The following is a 13,718-nucleotide window of genomic DNA, read 5'->3' on the forward strand; positions in this document are numbered from 1 at the left end:
CCATGATCTATCGATCACTGAGAGTGTGGTGTTGAAATCTCCCACTATTATTGTGTGAGGTGTAATGTGTGTTTTGAGCTTTAGTAAGGTTTCTTTTATGAAAGTGGGTGCTCTTGTATTTGGCACATAGATATTCAGAATTGAGAGTTCATGTTGGTTGACTTTTCCTTTGACAAGTATGAAATGTCCTTCCTTATCCTTTTTGATAGCTTTAAGTTGAAAGTCGATTTTATTTGATATTAGAATGGCTACTCCAGCTTGTTTCTTAGGGCCATTTGCTTGAAAAATTGTTTTCCAAACTTTTACTCTAAGATAGTGTCTGTCTTTGTCACTGAGGTGGGTTTCCTGTAAGCACCATAAAGCTGGGTCCTGTTTGCATATCCAGTCCATTAGCCTATGCCTTTTTATTGGTGAATTGAGTCCATTGATGTTAAGAGATATTAAGGAGAGGGTGTTGTTGCTTCCTGTCTTTTTTGCTAATGGTGGAGACATTGTTTGTGTGGTTATTTTCTTTTGTGTTTGATGGAAGAGGATTATTTTCTTGCTCTTTCTAGGGTGTGATTGCCCTCCTTGTATTGGAGCTTTCCTGCTATTATCCTTTGTAGTGCTGGATTTGTGGGAAGATACTGTGTAAATTCGGTTTTGTCATGGAATATCTTGGTTTCTCCATCTATGGTAATTGAGAGTTTTGCTGGGTATAGTAGCCTGGGCTGGCATTTATGTTCTGTTAGTGTCTGTATGATATTTGTCCAGGATCTTCTGGCTTTTATAGTATCTGGTGAGAAGTCAGGTGTAATTCTGATAGGTTTGCCTTTATATGTTACTTGGCCTTTTTCCCTCACTGCTTTTAAAATTCTTTGTTTTGTGCATTTTGTGTCCTGATTATTATGTGACTGGAGGTATTTCTTTTTTGATCTAGTCTGTTTGGCGTTCTGTAGGCTTCTTGTGTGATTAAGGGCATCTCATTCCTTAGGTTAGGGAAGTTTTCTTCTATAATTTTGTTGAAGATATGTATTGGCCCTTTAATTTGGGAATCTTCACTCTCTTCTATACCTATTATCCTTAGGTTTGGTCTTCTCATTGGGTCCTGGATTTCCTGGATGTTTTGTGTTAAGAGCTTTTTGCATTTCACGCTTTTTTTGACAGTTGTGTCAATATTTTCTAAGGTATCTTCTGTACCTGAGATTCTTTCTTCTTTCTCTTGTATTCTGTTGGTGATGCTTGTGTCTGTGACTCCTGATTTCTTTTTTAGGTTTTCTATATCCAGGGTAGTCTCCTTTGTGATTTCTTTATTGTTTCTACTTCTATTTTTATGTCCTGGATGGTTTTGCTCAATTCCTTCATCTGTTTGTTTGTGTTTTCTTGTAATTCTTTAAAGGATTTTTATGTTTCTTTAAGGACTTCTTCCTGTTTACCTGTGTTCTCCCCAAGTTTTTTGATAGTGTTATTTATGTCCTTCTTATAGTCCTCTATCATCATTATTAGAAATGATTTTAGATCTTGTTCTTGCTTTCCTGGCGATATGGGGAGTTCAGGACTTTCTAATGTGGGAGAACTAGGTTCTGATGATGGCAAGTACCTTGGTTTGCTGATATTTATGTTCTTGCGCTTGCCTTTCGCCATCTGGATATCCTTTGTGCTATCTGTGCTCTCTCTGACTGGAGCCTGTCTTTCCTATTATCTAGGTTGTGTCAGAACTGTTTGGGATGAGTTTTGCTGCTGGTGTTAGAGCTGAGGCCCAAGATCTGCTCAGTGCTCTGGTGGAAACCGGAAGGAGCTCATGCTCCGGGTTAGGAGTGGATTCCTGGGTCCCAATGGGTCCCAGTTCCTCCCTGATTGGGGCAAGTGTTGCCACTTCCTAGCCTAAGATATTGCTTGTGTTAGAGCTCCTGAGATCCCGGCTTCCTCTGGGTTCTGTGAGATTGGGTGCAGAGCTGATTCCTGGGATCTGCCGAGTGCTCCAACCCAGACTGGAGTCTGTGCTCCGTGCCAGGAGTGAATTCCTGGATTACAGTGTGTCCTGGTTGCTCTCAGTTTGGGGCAAATGTTGCTTTTTCCTTACCTGGGATGCTGCCTGAGTTTAAGCTCCTGGGAAGCCCTCTTTCTCTTGGTTTTCTGAGGTTGGGTACAGAGCTGCCGCCTGTGACCTGCTCTATGCTCAGTCCCAAACTGGAAGTCCAAAAGTCTGTTCTTTCAATTTCTGTGAAATATCATTTCAGCATTTTGAAGAGGATTGTACTGAATTTATAGATTGGCCAATTTTACTGTATTAACAATACTAATCCATAAGGATTGATGGTTTTTCTACTTTCTCCCATATTTTTCAATTTCTTTTTTCAATATCTTAAACCTATTATTATACAAGTCTTTTACTGGCTAGACTTAGTCTAAGATATATGATTTGAGGTTATTATGAAAGATATTATTTCTCTTATTTCTTTTGTCAGTCTGAAATTTGTACACACGAATGCTGATGATGTAGTCTGATACTTTTTAGAAAGTGATTGTTAGCTACATATGAATCTTAGTGTTGCTTATACATAAAATCATATCATAAATATAATTTGGCTTCTTTCCTATTTATAACCCTTTTAGGTCATTACATTATCTTATAGTTCTAGCAAAGAATTCCAGTACCACTTTGAAATAGTATAGGAAAAGTATACATCATGTCTTATTCTTGATTTTAGCAGAAATGCTCAGACTTCCTCTATATTTATGTTTATATTGTTTGTAAGTTTGTTTTTCAATTATTTAATTATGTTGAGGTATATCATCTGTCTCACAATTTTCTTCAAAATGTTTATTTTAAAAGGATGTAGAATTTTTCAAAAGGCATTTCTTCATTTAATAAGATGATTGTGTGGTTTCTGTCCCTTGGTCTGTTTATTTAGTAGATAATGTTTATTGCTTTCTGGGTATAAGAAAGATATAGGTCAGGCTGTGTGAAGTATATACTAGGTAAAGTACCTACATTTCTTAATGAATTTGGTGGCATCATTTGAAAAAGAGTATAAATGTGTCACTACAGATCAGACAAATAGGAATGGACATAGACATAGAGAGGCATTTGAGCTCATGTCACCTCCCTGAAAGAATTGATTCCATCAGTGTGAGACCTGGTTGGAGTTATTAATTAAACAAGAGATGGAATGGGACTTATGGAGAGTGAGGATGTTGATGGGGAGTAGGTTAGGAAAATGACAATGCCTAAAGACATTTAGATGTGAGATCAATGTGTAGAGTGGTTTTGGGGGAAGAGATGAAGGTGTTGGTTGAGAAAGTTGAGGATGGAATTGAGGAGTTCTTAGGGGGACTGGTGGATTAGATTGTGCCTGTGGTAGGGCCAGATCCTTTGTGTCTAAATCAAAGGCAGAGGGAGCTATGAGCCAAAGATTATGGTTATCCTTGTAAGGAGCTTTGGTCTCTGCCAGGAGAATTTTATATCTGTGGCAAGAGATACAGAGGGAAGAAATGGAAGTCTTAAATGTAGGGTGCCTCAGATCATTTGCTACTACATTGGCAAAAGTTGTTAGCATCTATAGAGTTTTGAGATCAAATGTGCAATTATCTGTCCAAAGATACTAATAATCCATGATATATTCAGGCAAGATTTTGTTGCAATTGAAAACAAGATGGCAAGCTAAATGCCATCAGAGAATCTAAGAGGAAAAACAAGGTATGAGAAGACATGCAAGAAAAGTGGAAGCATGTTAGTTAAACTAGAAGCACTCCAGAGTTGGTGAGACAAAGATTTCTGAGAAGTTGACAGAAAAGAAACTCCAGGATTAGAGCAAAAACTGGATTGAAAAATCTTTTTCTCCAAGCCTAGTCACTGAGGAGATGTCAGCAAACTTGCTAGAAAGAGATCACCATTGTATATGGACACCATAGGTAGGGTTTGCAGATTCAAGGATGCAGAAAGATGGAACAATGAGACATAGTGGGACTTGAGGGTGAGTGCAGTAGTACAGAGATTCAACCAGGTGTATGTAAGAAGGTAGTCTAGTATACTAGCATGACTTTGTGGAAAAGTACAACATACCCAGGCCTCTCTGTAGGAAATGTACCCAGGAGGCTCTCTAGGAAATTTGCTTGGATTGCTCTGTCACGGCTCTTACACAAATAGATGAGAGGAGACAAGTGGATAGAGTATATGGAAAGAAATTAGTCAAGAAATGGGCTCTAAAAATTGAGAGTCATCTATGGTGGGTGAGAGAGGGCAACACAGGCAAATGATTCATACCACAAGATGAATGAATTGAAAATTTGGGGTTCAGTTAAAATGATCAAATGACCAAAGGAGAACTTAAGGATCTCTCCAAGATCTCAGCACAAATTTAAATTTGAGCAGCAAGAGCACCACTGAACACAGAAAAACTCCATAGAAAATAAATAGTAGATTAAAGCAAAAAGTATCAGGCCAACTCAGATGGTAGAGGATAGTGTCAATCTAGAAAAGAGTCTTATATATAGGGCAAAAGGGGGAGTGGCCCACTCAAATACTGAAATAGCAAGGTGGGATACCATGGGTACTCTGAAGATGCATTAGTCATGAACACAAGAGTTCAAGTGCCAACTGTCACAGTCAGAGAATGTTAAGTGTGACTGCTGCAAACTGATTTGTTCATTCAATCATTAAGTACTTTGTAAAAAGTTCCTTTTGAGAACCATCACCCTGAAACATTCCCATCAGCACTGCCATAATAGTCTACATGTCTTGGATACCTAACAATGAGGATGCCAAAATGTTTGAGTTATTTCATTACTCAGACATTCAGAAGAACGTGATGCAAAGGAGTCTGATGCTCCTACTTTCTGAGTCATCTTGGGCACCCCAAGCTGCCCTTAGCAGTCTCCAATTCCTAGCCAACCTCATTATCCTGTAATCTCTCCACCCACCTTCATCAGACCTGTGGATCACAAACCATACATGTTAGATTCCCTGTCACTAACCATTTTCTCTGCCTGTTGGGTCCTCTTTTCTACCCCAAGCTTCCAGAAACAGTCTGCTATGCCCTGCTGACCTCCATTCCCTGCCAACTTTCCACTCATCTTTATCAGACCTGCAGATCCTGAACCACATAGGTTAAGAGTACATTCTTTGATTTATCTTCTCTATCCACTGAGTACACTGGGGCACCCTAAGCTGCCAGAGCAGTCTGTTTTCCCTTTTGCACCCCATTTTCCATTATCTCTCTGCCTACCTTCGTCAGACCTGCTGACCCAAACACATACAGCCCAATGATGCCTGAAAGAAGCCTGTTACACTAGGATCATCAAGGTTAAGCCCCAATACTTACACAACAGAAGCATCCAGGAACCAAGCTATCCATGTGGCTACTAGCTGAAGAAAGAACACAGTCAGCAAAAGCCAGGGCAATAGGACATTTTCAGAGCAGTTACCCTACTACCAAAAGCCCTGGTTATCCTAACATAACTGAAATTCAAGAAAAAGACCTTAAATTCAATCATATAGAGATGATAGAAGCCTTGAAAGAGGAAAGGAATAAATCCTTTAAAGAAATACAGGGAAATAAAATCCAACATGTACAAGTGTTTACATAGGAAAGAAATAGATCTCTTAAAGAAATACAGGAAAATACAATTAAATAGGTGAAAGAAATAAACAAAACTATTTGAGACCTGCAAATGGAAATAGAAACAATAAAGTAAACATAAACTTAATGAATCCTGGTGATGGTGAACCTACCAAAGAAAAAAGGAACAAAAGATGAAAAAGAGAATTCAGGCATAAGAGATAGAATAAAGGCATTGATACATCAGTCAAAGAAAATGTTATTCTAAAAAAATTCCTGCCACAAACCATCCATGAAATCTGGGATAACTTGAAAAGACCTAACATAAGAATAATAGGAATAGAAGAAGGTGTCAAGCAACAGCTCCAAGGTCCAGAAAATATTCTCAACAAAACCATAGACGAAAACTTTTACAATCTAAAGAAAGAGATGCCTATAAACATACAAGAAGCTTACAAAACACCAATTAGGTTGGACTAAAAGAACATTCTACCACAACATAATAATAAAAACACAAAATATACAGAACAAAGAAAGAATGTTAAAAGCAGCAAGGTGAAAGATCAGGTAACATACAAAGTAAAGACCTATCAGAATTACACCCAATCTTCATCAGAGATTCTAAAAACTAGATTGGCCTGGACACATATACTGCAACTTTCAAAAAGCCTAAGATAACAACCATATACTATATAGCAACTACTATACTTAGTAAAACTCTCAACCATAAAGAATGGGCAAAATAAAAAAAATCAAGAAAAATCCAAATATCATAAAATATCTATTCATAAATCTGGCCCTATAGAAATTAGTAAACAAAGAAGCACTGATCCAAAAGGTATAACTATTCAGGGAGGAAAAGTGGAAAATAAGTAATACCATGCTACCAAGAACAAGGGAACCATACACAAACAGAAGGACCTAATAACATCACAAACATCAAAAAACATATTAAACAACCTCCAGTTATTAATACCTCTGAACATCAGTGGACTCAATTCTCTACAAAAAAGACACAAGCTAACAGAATGCATGAGAAACAAGCTCTTTCACTCTGCTACATAAAGAAACATATCTGAGCAAGAAAGGTAGAAATTACTTCAGAGTAAGAGCTGCAAAATGTTTGACAAGTAAATGGACGCAAGAAGCAAGCTGGAGTAGCCATTCTAATTTCTAATAAAATAACCTTTCAACTAAAATTAGTGAAAAGAAACAGGGAAGGACAATTCATACTCATCAAATGAAAAGAATAACCAAAATGATATTTCAATTCTGAACCCAATTCTATGCCCCAAACCCAAGGGTACACATATTTGTAAAACAAACATTGCCAAAGCTTAAATTATACATTTAACCTAACACATTAATATCAAAACCCCACACTTACCAACTGACATGTCATCCAGACAGAAACTAAATATAGAAATAATGAAACTAACATATATTATGAACCAAATGGATCTAACAGAAATCTATGGAATAGTTCACTAAAACAAAAGTGTATGAGTTCTTCACAGCACAATATGAATCCTTTTCTAAAATTTGACCATATAACTGGTCACGAGGCAAGATTCAAAAGATATAAAAAAATGAAATAATGCCTTGTATCTTACCCTGAATTAAAGCTGGACTGCCAGAACAACAGAAACACCAGAAAGCTATAAGCTCATGGAAATTGAAGAACTCTCTCCTTAGTGACCTCTGAGTAAGGAAAGAAACAAACAAACAAAAAAAAATTAAAGAATTTTTAGAATTCAATGAAAATGAAGGAACAACATACTCAGAGTTATGGGACACAATGAAAGTAGAGCTAAGAGAAAACATTAAGATAACATTATAACATATATAACATTAAGTGCCCCATAAAGAAATTAGAAACTTCTCATACCAGCAATTTCAAAGTACACCTAAAAGCTCTAGACAAAAGAAGCAAGCCCACTGAAGCACTGAAGAGGAGTACAAGTCAGCAAATAATCAAAATGGCTGATATCAATCAGTTAGAAATAAAGAAAATAATATACAGAATCAACTAAACCAAAAGATAGTTCTTTGAGAAAATTAACAAGACAGAGAAACCCTTACCAAAACTAAGAAATAGTATCCAAATAAACAAAATCATAAATGAAAAGAGAGACAGAACAACAGATAATTGGACAATTCAGAGAATAATTAGATCTTACTTCAAAAGCCTGTACTACACAAAATTGGAAACAGCAATGACTCAAGCTCTAAGATCAACAATTGAGAAATAGGACACCATGAAAGTGAAAAACTTCTGTAAGGCAAATGACACTGTAAAAAACAAAACAGCAGCCAGAGATTGGAAAAAGATTTTTACCAACCTTGCATGTGACAGAAGGCTTATATTCCAGTTTTATGAAGAACTCAAGAAATAACCCAATTAAAGACAATTCGGGTGTCCTTAGTCATCAAGAAAATGAAAATCTAGACAACTGTTAGATTTTACCTTACACCTGATTGAATGGCTAAGATAAGAAAAAAATCCTCAGATGATAGCATATTCTGGCAAGGAAGTGGAGCAAGGAGACCATTTCTCCATTGCTGGTGAGAGCACAAACTTGAAAAACAACTTTTGAAATCAAATGTATGATGTCTCTGAAAACTGGAAATAGGTCTACCTCAAGAGCCAGCTATACCATTCCCAGGTATACTCCCACCCAAAAGATGTTCCACCATCCCACAAGGACACTTGTACAACTAGGTTCACAGCACTTTTATTCATATTAGTCAGAAAGTGGAAATAACCAAGATGTCCCTCAACTAAAGAATAGATTTTTAAAAATACTATTAATAAGTGAAATACTATTCACCTATTAAAAAGAAAGACATTATAAATTTGACAGACAAGTGGATGGATCTTGAAAATATCAACCTGAGAGAACCCAGACTCAAAATAACAAGCATGGTATGGATTTATGTATAAGAAGTTATAAGTAATAATATACAGGATATCCATGTTACATTCCACAGACCCAAAGAAGTTAAAAGAAGGATGGTACAAGGGAGGATGCTTGTATCACACTTAAAATGGTGACTGAAATAATGATAGAACACAGATAGAGGGAGAGAACCAGGTGGGAGAGGGGATGGTAGGAAAATGGTAGGGTTCAGGATCAGGTATGGAGAGGGACAAGAAAGATGGCCACACAGCCATGAGAATTGATGAAAATTTGCAACTGAGAGTGCTGGGGAGGTGGAAGGCAACTCCAGGAGGTGACAAAGACCTGGGATAACAGAGGCACACAAGAATCATTGGGAGTAACTTTAGCAGTGATTCACATCATTGGGCATATAGATCCTGAAAAGGCCACAGCCTATAACCATGCAGGAACATGAGTGGAGTGATAGGGAAACAAACACACCCACAAAGCCTTCGAAACAAATTTTATCCTGTCTAAAAGAAATGTTGGGATGGGGGATAGAGCCAAGCTTGAGGAAATGACCAACCAACAACAGGCCCAGCTTAAGACCCATCCCATGATCAAGCACCATTCCCTAACACTATTAGTGATATTCTAATATGTTTGCAGATAGGAGTGTAGCATGGCTGTCTTCTGAGAGGCTCTACCCAGCAGCTAGACAAATGCAAACACCCACAGCAAAACAGTGAAAGCAGCTTAGGGACTCTTATGGAAGAATGTAAAAAAGAATACAGTCGCTGAATGGGTTAGGAACTCCACAGGAAGACCAACCGAGTCAACTAACCTGGATTCATGGGGCTCTCAGAGACTGAGTGACCAACAAAAGAGCATAAACAGGCTGGAATTAGGCCTCCCTACTTATGGGTAGCAGATTGCTGCACTGTCTTTATGTGGATCCTGATCAACTGGAGCTCAAAACCTGTTGCCTCTCTATGTTATATGTTCTTCTAGCTGTGCTGCTTTGTCAGGCTTCAGTAGAAGAGGAACGAAGTACATGGGGGAGCGGATGTGCCTACTCTTCAGAAATTTGATGTTCAATGCAGAGGGATACCAAAGGGAGGAGTTCTACCCTCTCAGAAGTAGGATGGTAGATGTGGAGAGTGATTGTGTGATTGGGAAGTAAAGTGAATGAATAATCAAAGTAATAAAAGTATTTTATATTCTGGTTAAGAAACAACTATGTTTCCTTGGCTTACTTAAGAAATTATAGCCAAAAAGAAATGATGCATCATAGAGGAAATAATACCCTACTGATGAGTTTCTTCAAGGCTTCTTTCATATCTCTGTTCCTCAGACTATAGATAAAGGGATTTATCATTTGAGGGACTACTGAATACAGCACTGAAGCCACAGCACTCTTCCTGGATGATTCTGTAATTGTTGAGCTGATATAGACTCCAAAACCGGTTCCATAAAATAAGAAAACAACTGACAGGTGAGACCCACAAGTGGAAAATGCTTTATATCTTCCTTCTGATGATGACATTCTCAAGACAGTGGTTGCAATTTGACTATAAGACAAAATGATGCCAGAGAGCGGAACACCACCAAATATGCACGATGAAATGTATATGAGTATGTTATCAATAAGAGTGTTAGAGCAGGCAAGTTTAGTAATCTGTGTAAGTTCACAGAAGAAATGTGGGATTATGAGCTCTGTGCAGAAGGATAGGTGTAATACCATTAAACCATTGACCAGGGCATTTGTCATGCTCCCTATTATAGAAAGTGCTACCATTAGGATACAAAGACAGGGGTTCATTATGATCCTATACCTAAGTGGGTGGCAAATAGCAACATAGCGGTCATAGGCCATTGCTGCAAGAAGACAATTCTCCATGCCAACAGACATCAAGACAAAGCAGACCTGAGTCAGACATCCTCCATAAGTGATGTTCTGGTTTTCTGTTTGTATATTCACCAGCATCTTTGGAATTGTGCATGTGACTAAAAAGATGTCATTAAAAGAAAGACCAGAGAGAAAGAAGTACATGGGGGTGTGGAGATGGGAGTCAGAGCTGGTGGCCAGAATTATCAGCAAGTTTCCTAGGACTGTTATAAGGTACATGGAAAGAAATAAACTGAAGATGGTAAGTTGCAGCTTGGTATCATCTGTGAGTCCCAGGAGAATGAATCCTGACACAACTGTTTGGTTTACAGATTTCATGTTCATGGTGAATCTGATAGAAAACATGGAGTGGAAAAAGAAAAAACAATATGAACATCTGCAATATTGCAATATCATTAGATAGCTACCTCTCTAGACATCATGATTTTGGCCTTTAATCTCCAGAACCATAAAACTATTAATTTCTTATGTTAAGTATACAATAGTCTGTAGCATTTATTATAGTTCACAAATCTTTGGCTTAACATAAGTACAAGAATATAATTAAATTACGGCACAGAGATAGTTCATTGTGGTAATTACATGCGACACAAGCATAGGGACTAATATTCTAACCATTAGAATTGCCATCTGGGCACATAGGTCTGTCTGTAATTCTAGCCTGAGAAGACAAGACAGGAGAACCCAGAGCAAGCTATCTACCAAGATGAGCCATATGATGAACTCTGAGATTAAGAGGTCCTGCCTCAATGTATAAGGTGCTGAACCATTAATAATGGTTCTTGGCATAAACATTAGACTTTTACATTCACATTCTTTTGTGTTCTCACGCATAAGACACACACACAAAAGGGAGAGAGGGAGTGAGAGAGAGAGAGAAACAATTTACTGGGAACTACAAATATGTCTCATCTCACTTGGTAAAATGACTGCTCTGCCAACATGAAGACTTAAAGTTGATACTAAGGATGCACCTAAAAAATAAAGATATACATGTAATGTTATTACTGGAAAGGAAAAGAGAGAGGGGGGTCAGATCTTTGCATCTTACTTGCCAGCCAGTTTAGCTAAATTAGTAATTACAGGCCAGCAACAATCTCTTGTTTCAAAAACCAAAGTGAAGTGATTAGAGAGACAATGTAAATGTTAACAGTGCATGCATCTCAGCAGAGTATAAAAGTTTGGTTTTCAGTACTCATGCCATGTGGCTTACAGCATGATAAAACCCCAACTCAACTATATCTGGCCTCAGGGAACCCTTATAATCACATGTACACACACACACACACACACACATGCACACACATGCACAGACACACAGTGAGAGGAAGAGAAACAGAGACAGAGACAGAGATGGAAAGAAATTCATATGCTTGTAACTACAGATAAAAATAAACCTTAAAAATAGTTCTGAAAAGTGGATATTGGACCTCAATATTCATGTGTACAAGCAAGAGAGAGAGAGAGAGAGAGAGAGAGAGAGAGAGAGAGAGAGAGAGAGAGAGAGAGAGAGAGAGGAGGGGGGGAGGGGGGGGGGGGGGGCGGGGGAGGAGGAGGAGGAGGAGGAGGAGGAGGAGGAGGAGGAGGAAGAGGAGAGAGAATGTAGTTAGGAGAAATTTTAACATTCTCTTCTAAAGACATTAAAATACTCCTTCAGGGAATGAAGGAGTGAGTCATGAGGCTAAAATGCCACCGTGACAGGAGACACTGACTACTAGAGCTGCCTAAAGGAAGTTGAGCTTGTCAGAGATGGGTGACTTTATAGACTGTGGAGCCATCAAGCCATACAGACAACACTTCCATGGGTGCAAAGTTCCTAAATTATCATCGGTATAGGGATTATCCTTTGGTGATAAACCTGATGAGTCACATTTCTTCATAGCTCATCATCTATACTTCAATAAACACACATTATTCTTTTATGGAATCACTAATTTTGTCTGTTGTAGGTTTCCCTGTCTGAGATAAGTGGTTTTTGTGTCTTTGTAGGAAACTTCATGCAAGTGTCATCATGTTTGAGAAGTGGCAAATCTCTTCTCAGAAAGAAGTAGGACAAGTTTTTGGTGAAATTATTAGAGGAGCTCAGTTAGAACAAGTAGGATAACAGTGCATACACAAGATGACAGACCACTGACAGAAGAAGTATGAGAGGATGGGGAGTTTTGTTTCTCCTCATCTTCATAAAATCTTATAGCATTACTTCCCACAATGATTTCAAGTAAAGTCACCCATTCTAATTGTCACAGCATTTTCAAAAATCTACATAGCTTCAAGAGGAAAAATGTTAGTATCTTACCTGGATATTTAGACTAGATGACTTTTCTCAGGAAATTCAAACAGATTATCAGAGTCAGGAGGAACTTTTGTGGGAGGAAAATCTGGCATTGATTCCTGTAATGGACAGGAATGTTAAGTTAGGTCATAGCCTGAATCATGCAATCTTTCAACTCAGGCAGTTCAATAATCAAAGGTCCTCATTAGAGCAATGATTTTTTTCCTGATACTCTTCTCCCAGGAGTGCAAGTCCTTAAAGACTATCTCTTTAGAACTGAAGAGTCCCTCACAACAGATCCCATGATACTTCACGCCTAGAGTACACATGTTAAAATTTTCCATTATCTTTTATCTCCCTTGTTTTAGCTCATTCCTGACAAGATTTTTTAATTAAAACATATAACAAATACACATATAGAAGCACACCCAAGTAAACATAAAAATAAGGGTACTCAGGCTAAAGGATCACAACAAGAAGAAAAACAAAATGTGTAACCAAAACCCCAAAGCACAATTTCTCCAATAAATGCTAGTATTTTTTGTGAAAGAAAAAGAGAACCTATGACAGAAAGTATGATGTAAATTTCAAGCATGAACATATATCTTGCAAATGGGGATATGTTGTAACTATAAATTTTAAGAAAATATTGTAAAATATAAATAATGGCTTGTTCCTTTTCTTATGTATCATTGATAGTTCTGTCCAAAAATGTATCAGAGAAATTTCTGTTCTTTGTCAGAAAACTAAAAAAGATAACTGAGTGAAAATTGTTTAATTCTAGACACACATACATACACACACACACAAATACACAGAAAGAGACAGACAGACAGACAGACAGACAGACAGACAGATAGACAGACAGAAAGACAGAGGCAGAGAGAGAATATTGAAATATTGCCATGGATTCCATACTACCTACTAGAGCCTGGTAGGTTCTATAATGTATACAAATAAGATAACCATTGGCCCTTTCATAGAAGGTATACATATACAATTACTTGTCAAAGAAATTTAGAGTCCCTTAAGCTTATGTTTGATCAGTGATTGACTGTAGTAGGTATAGTCTTATGCAGATATAGTCTTCAGCTTCACTGAGGTTATGGTTTATT

The 13,718-nt window shown here is 37.7% G+C and overlaps 1 protein-coding gene across 1 annotated transcript; it reads right to left on the bottom strand.

The window, feature by feature from the left end:
- Positions 1-9,710: 9,710 nt before the first annotated feature.
- Positions 9,711-10,676, bottom strand: LOC114617771 (olfactory receptor 7G2-like). The gene has a single exon (XM_028763405.1). The coding sequence runs from the start codon at positions 10,674-10,676 to the stop codon at positions 9,711-9,713; it is 966 nt and encodes a 321-aa protein (XP_028619238.1).
- Positions 10,677-13,718: the final 3,042 nt, after the last annotated feature.

Source organism: Grammomys surdaster, unplaced genomic scaffold (genome assembly GCF_004785775.1).
Source record: "Grammomys surdaster isolate TR1022 unplaced genomic scaffold, NIH_TR_1.0 138, whole genome shotgun sequence".
In the NCBI taxonomy this organism is placed as follows: Eukaryota; Metazoa; Chordata; class Mammalia; order Rodentia; family Muridae; genus Grammomys; species Grammomys surdaster.

Bases quoted from the DNA above. Each gene is read 5' to 3' on its own strand.
- LOC114617771 (XM_028763405.1), bottom strand. From the start codon at position 10,676: ATGTTTTCTATCAGATTCACCATGAACATGAAATCTGTAAACCAAACA.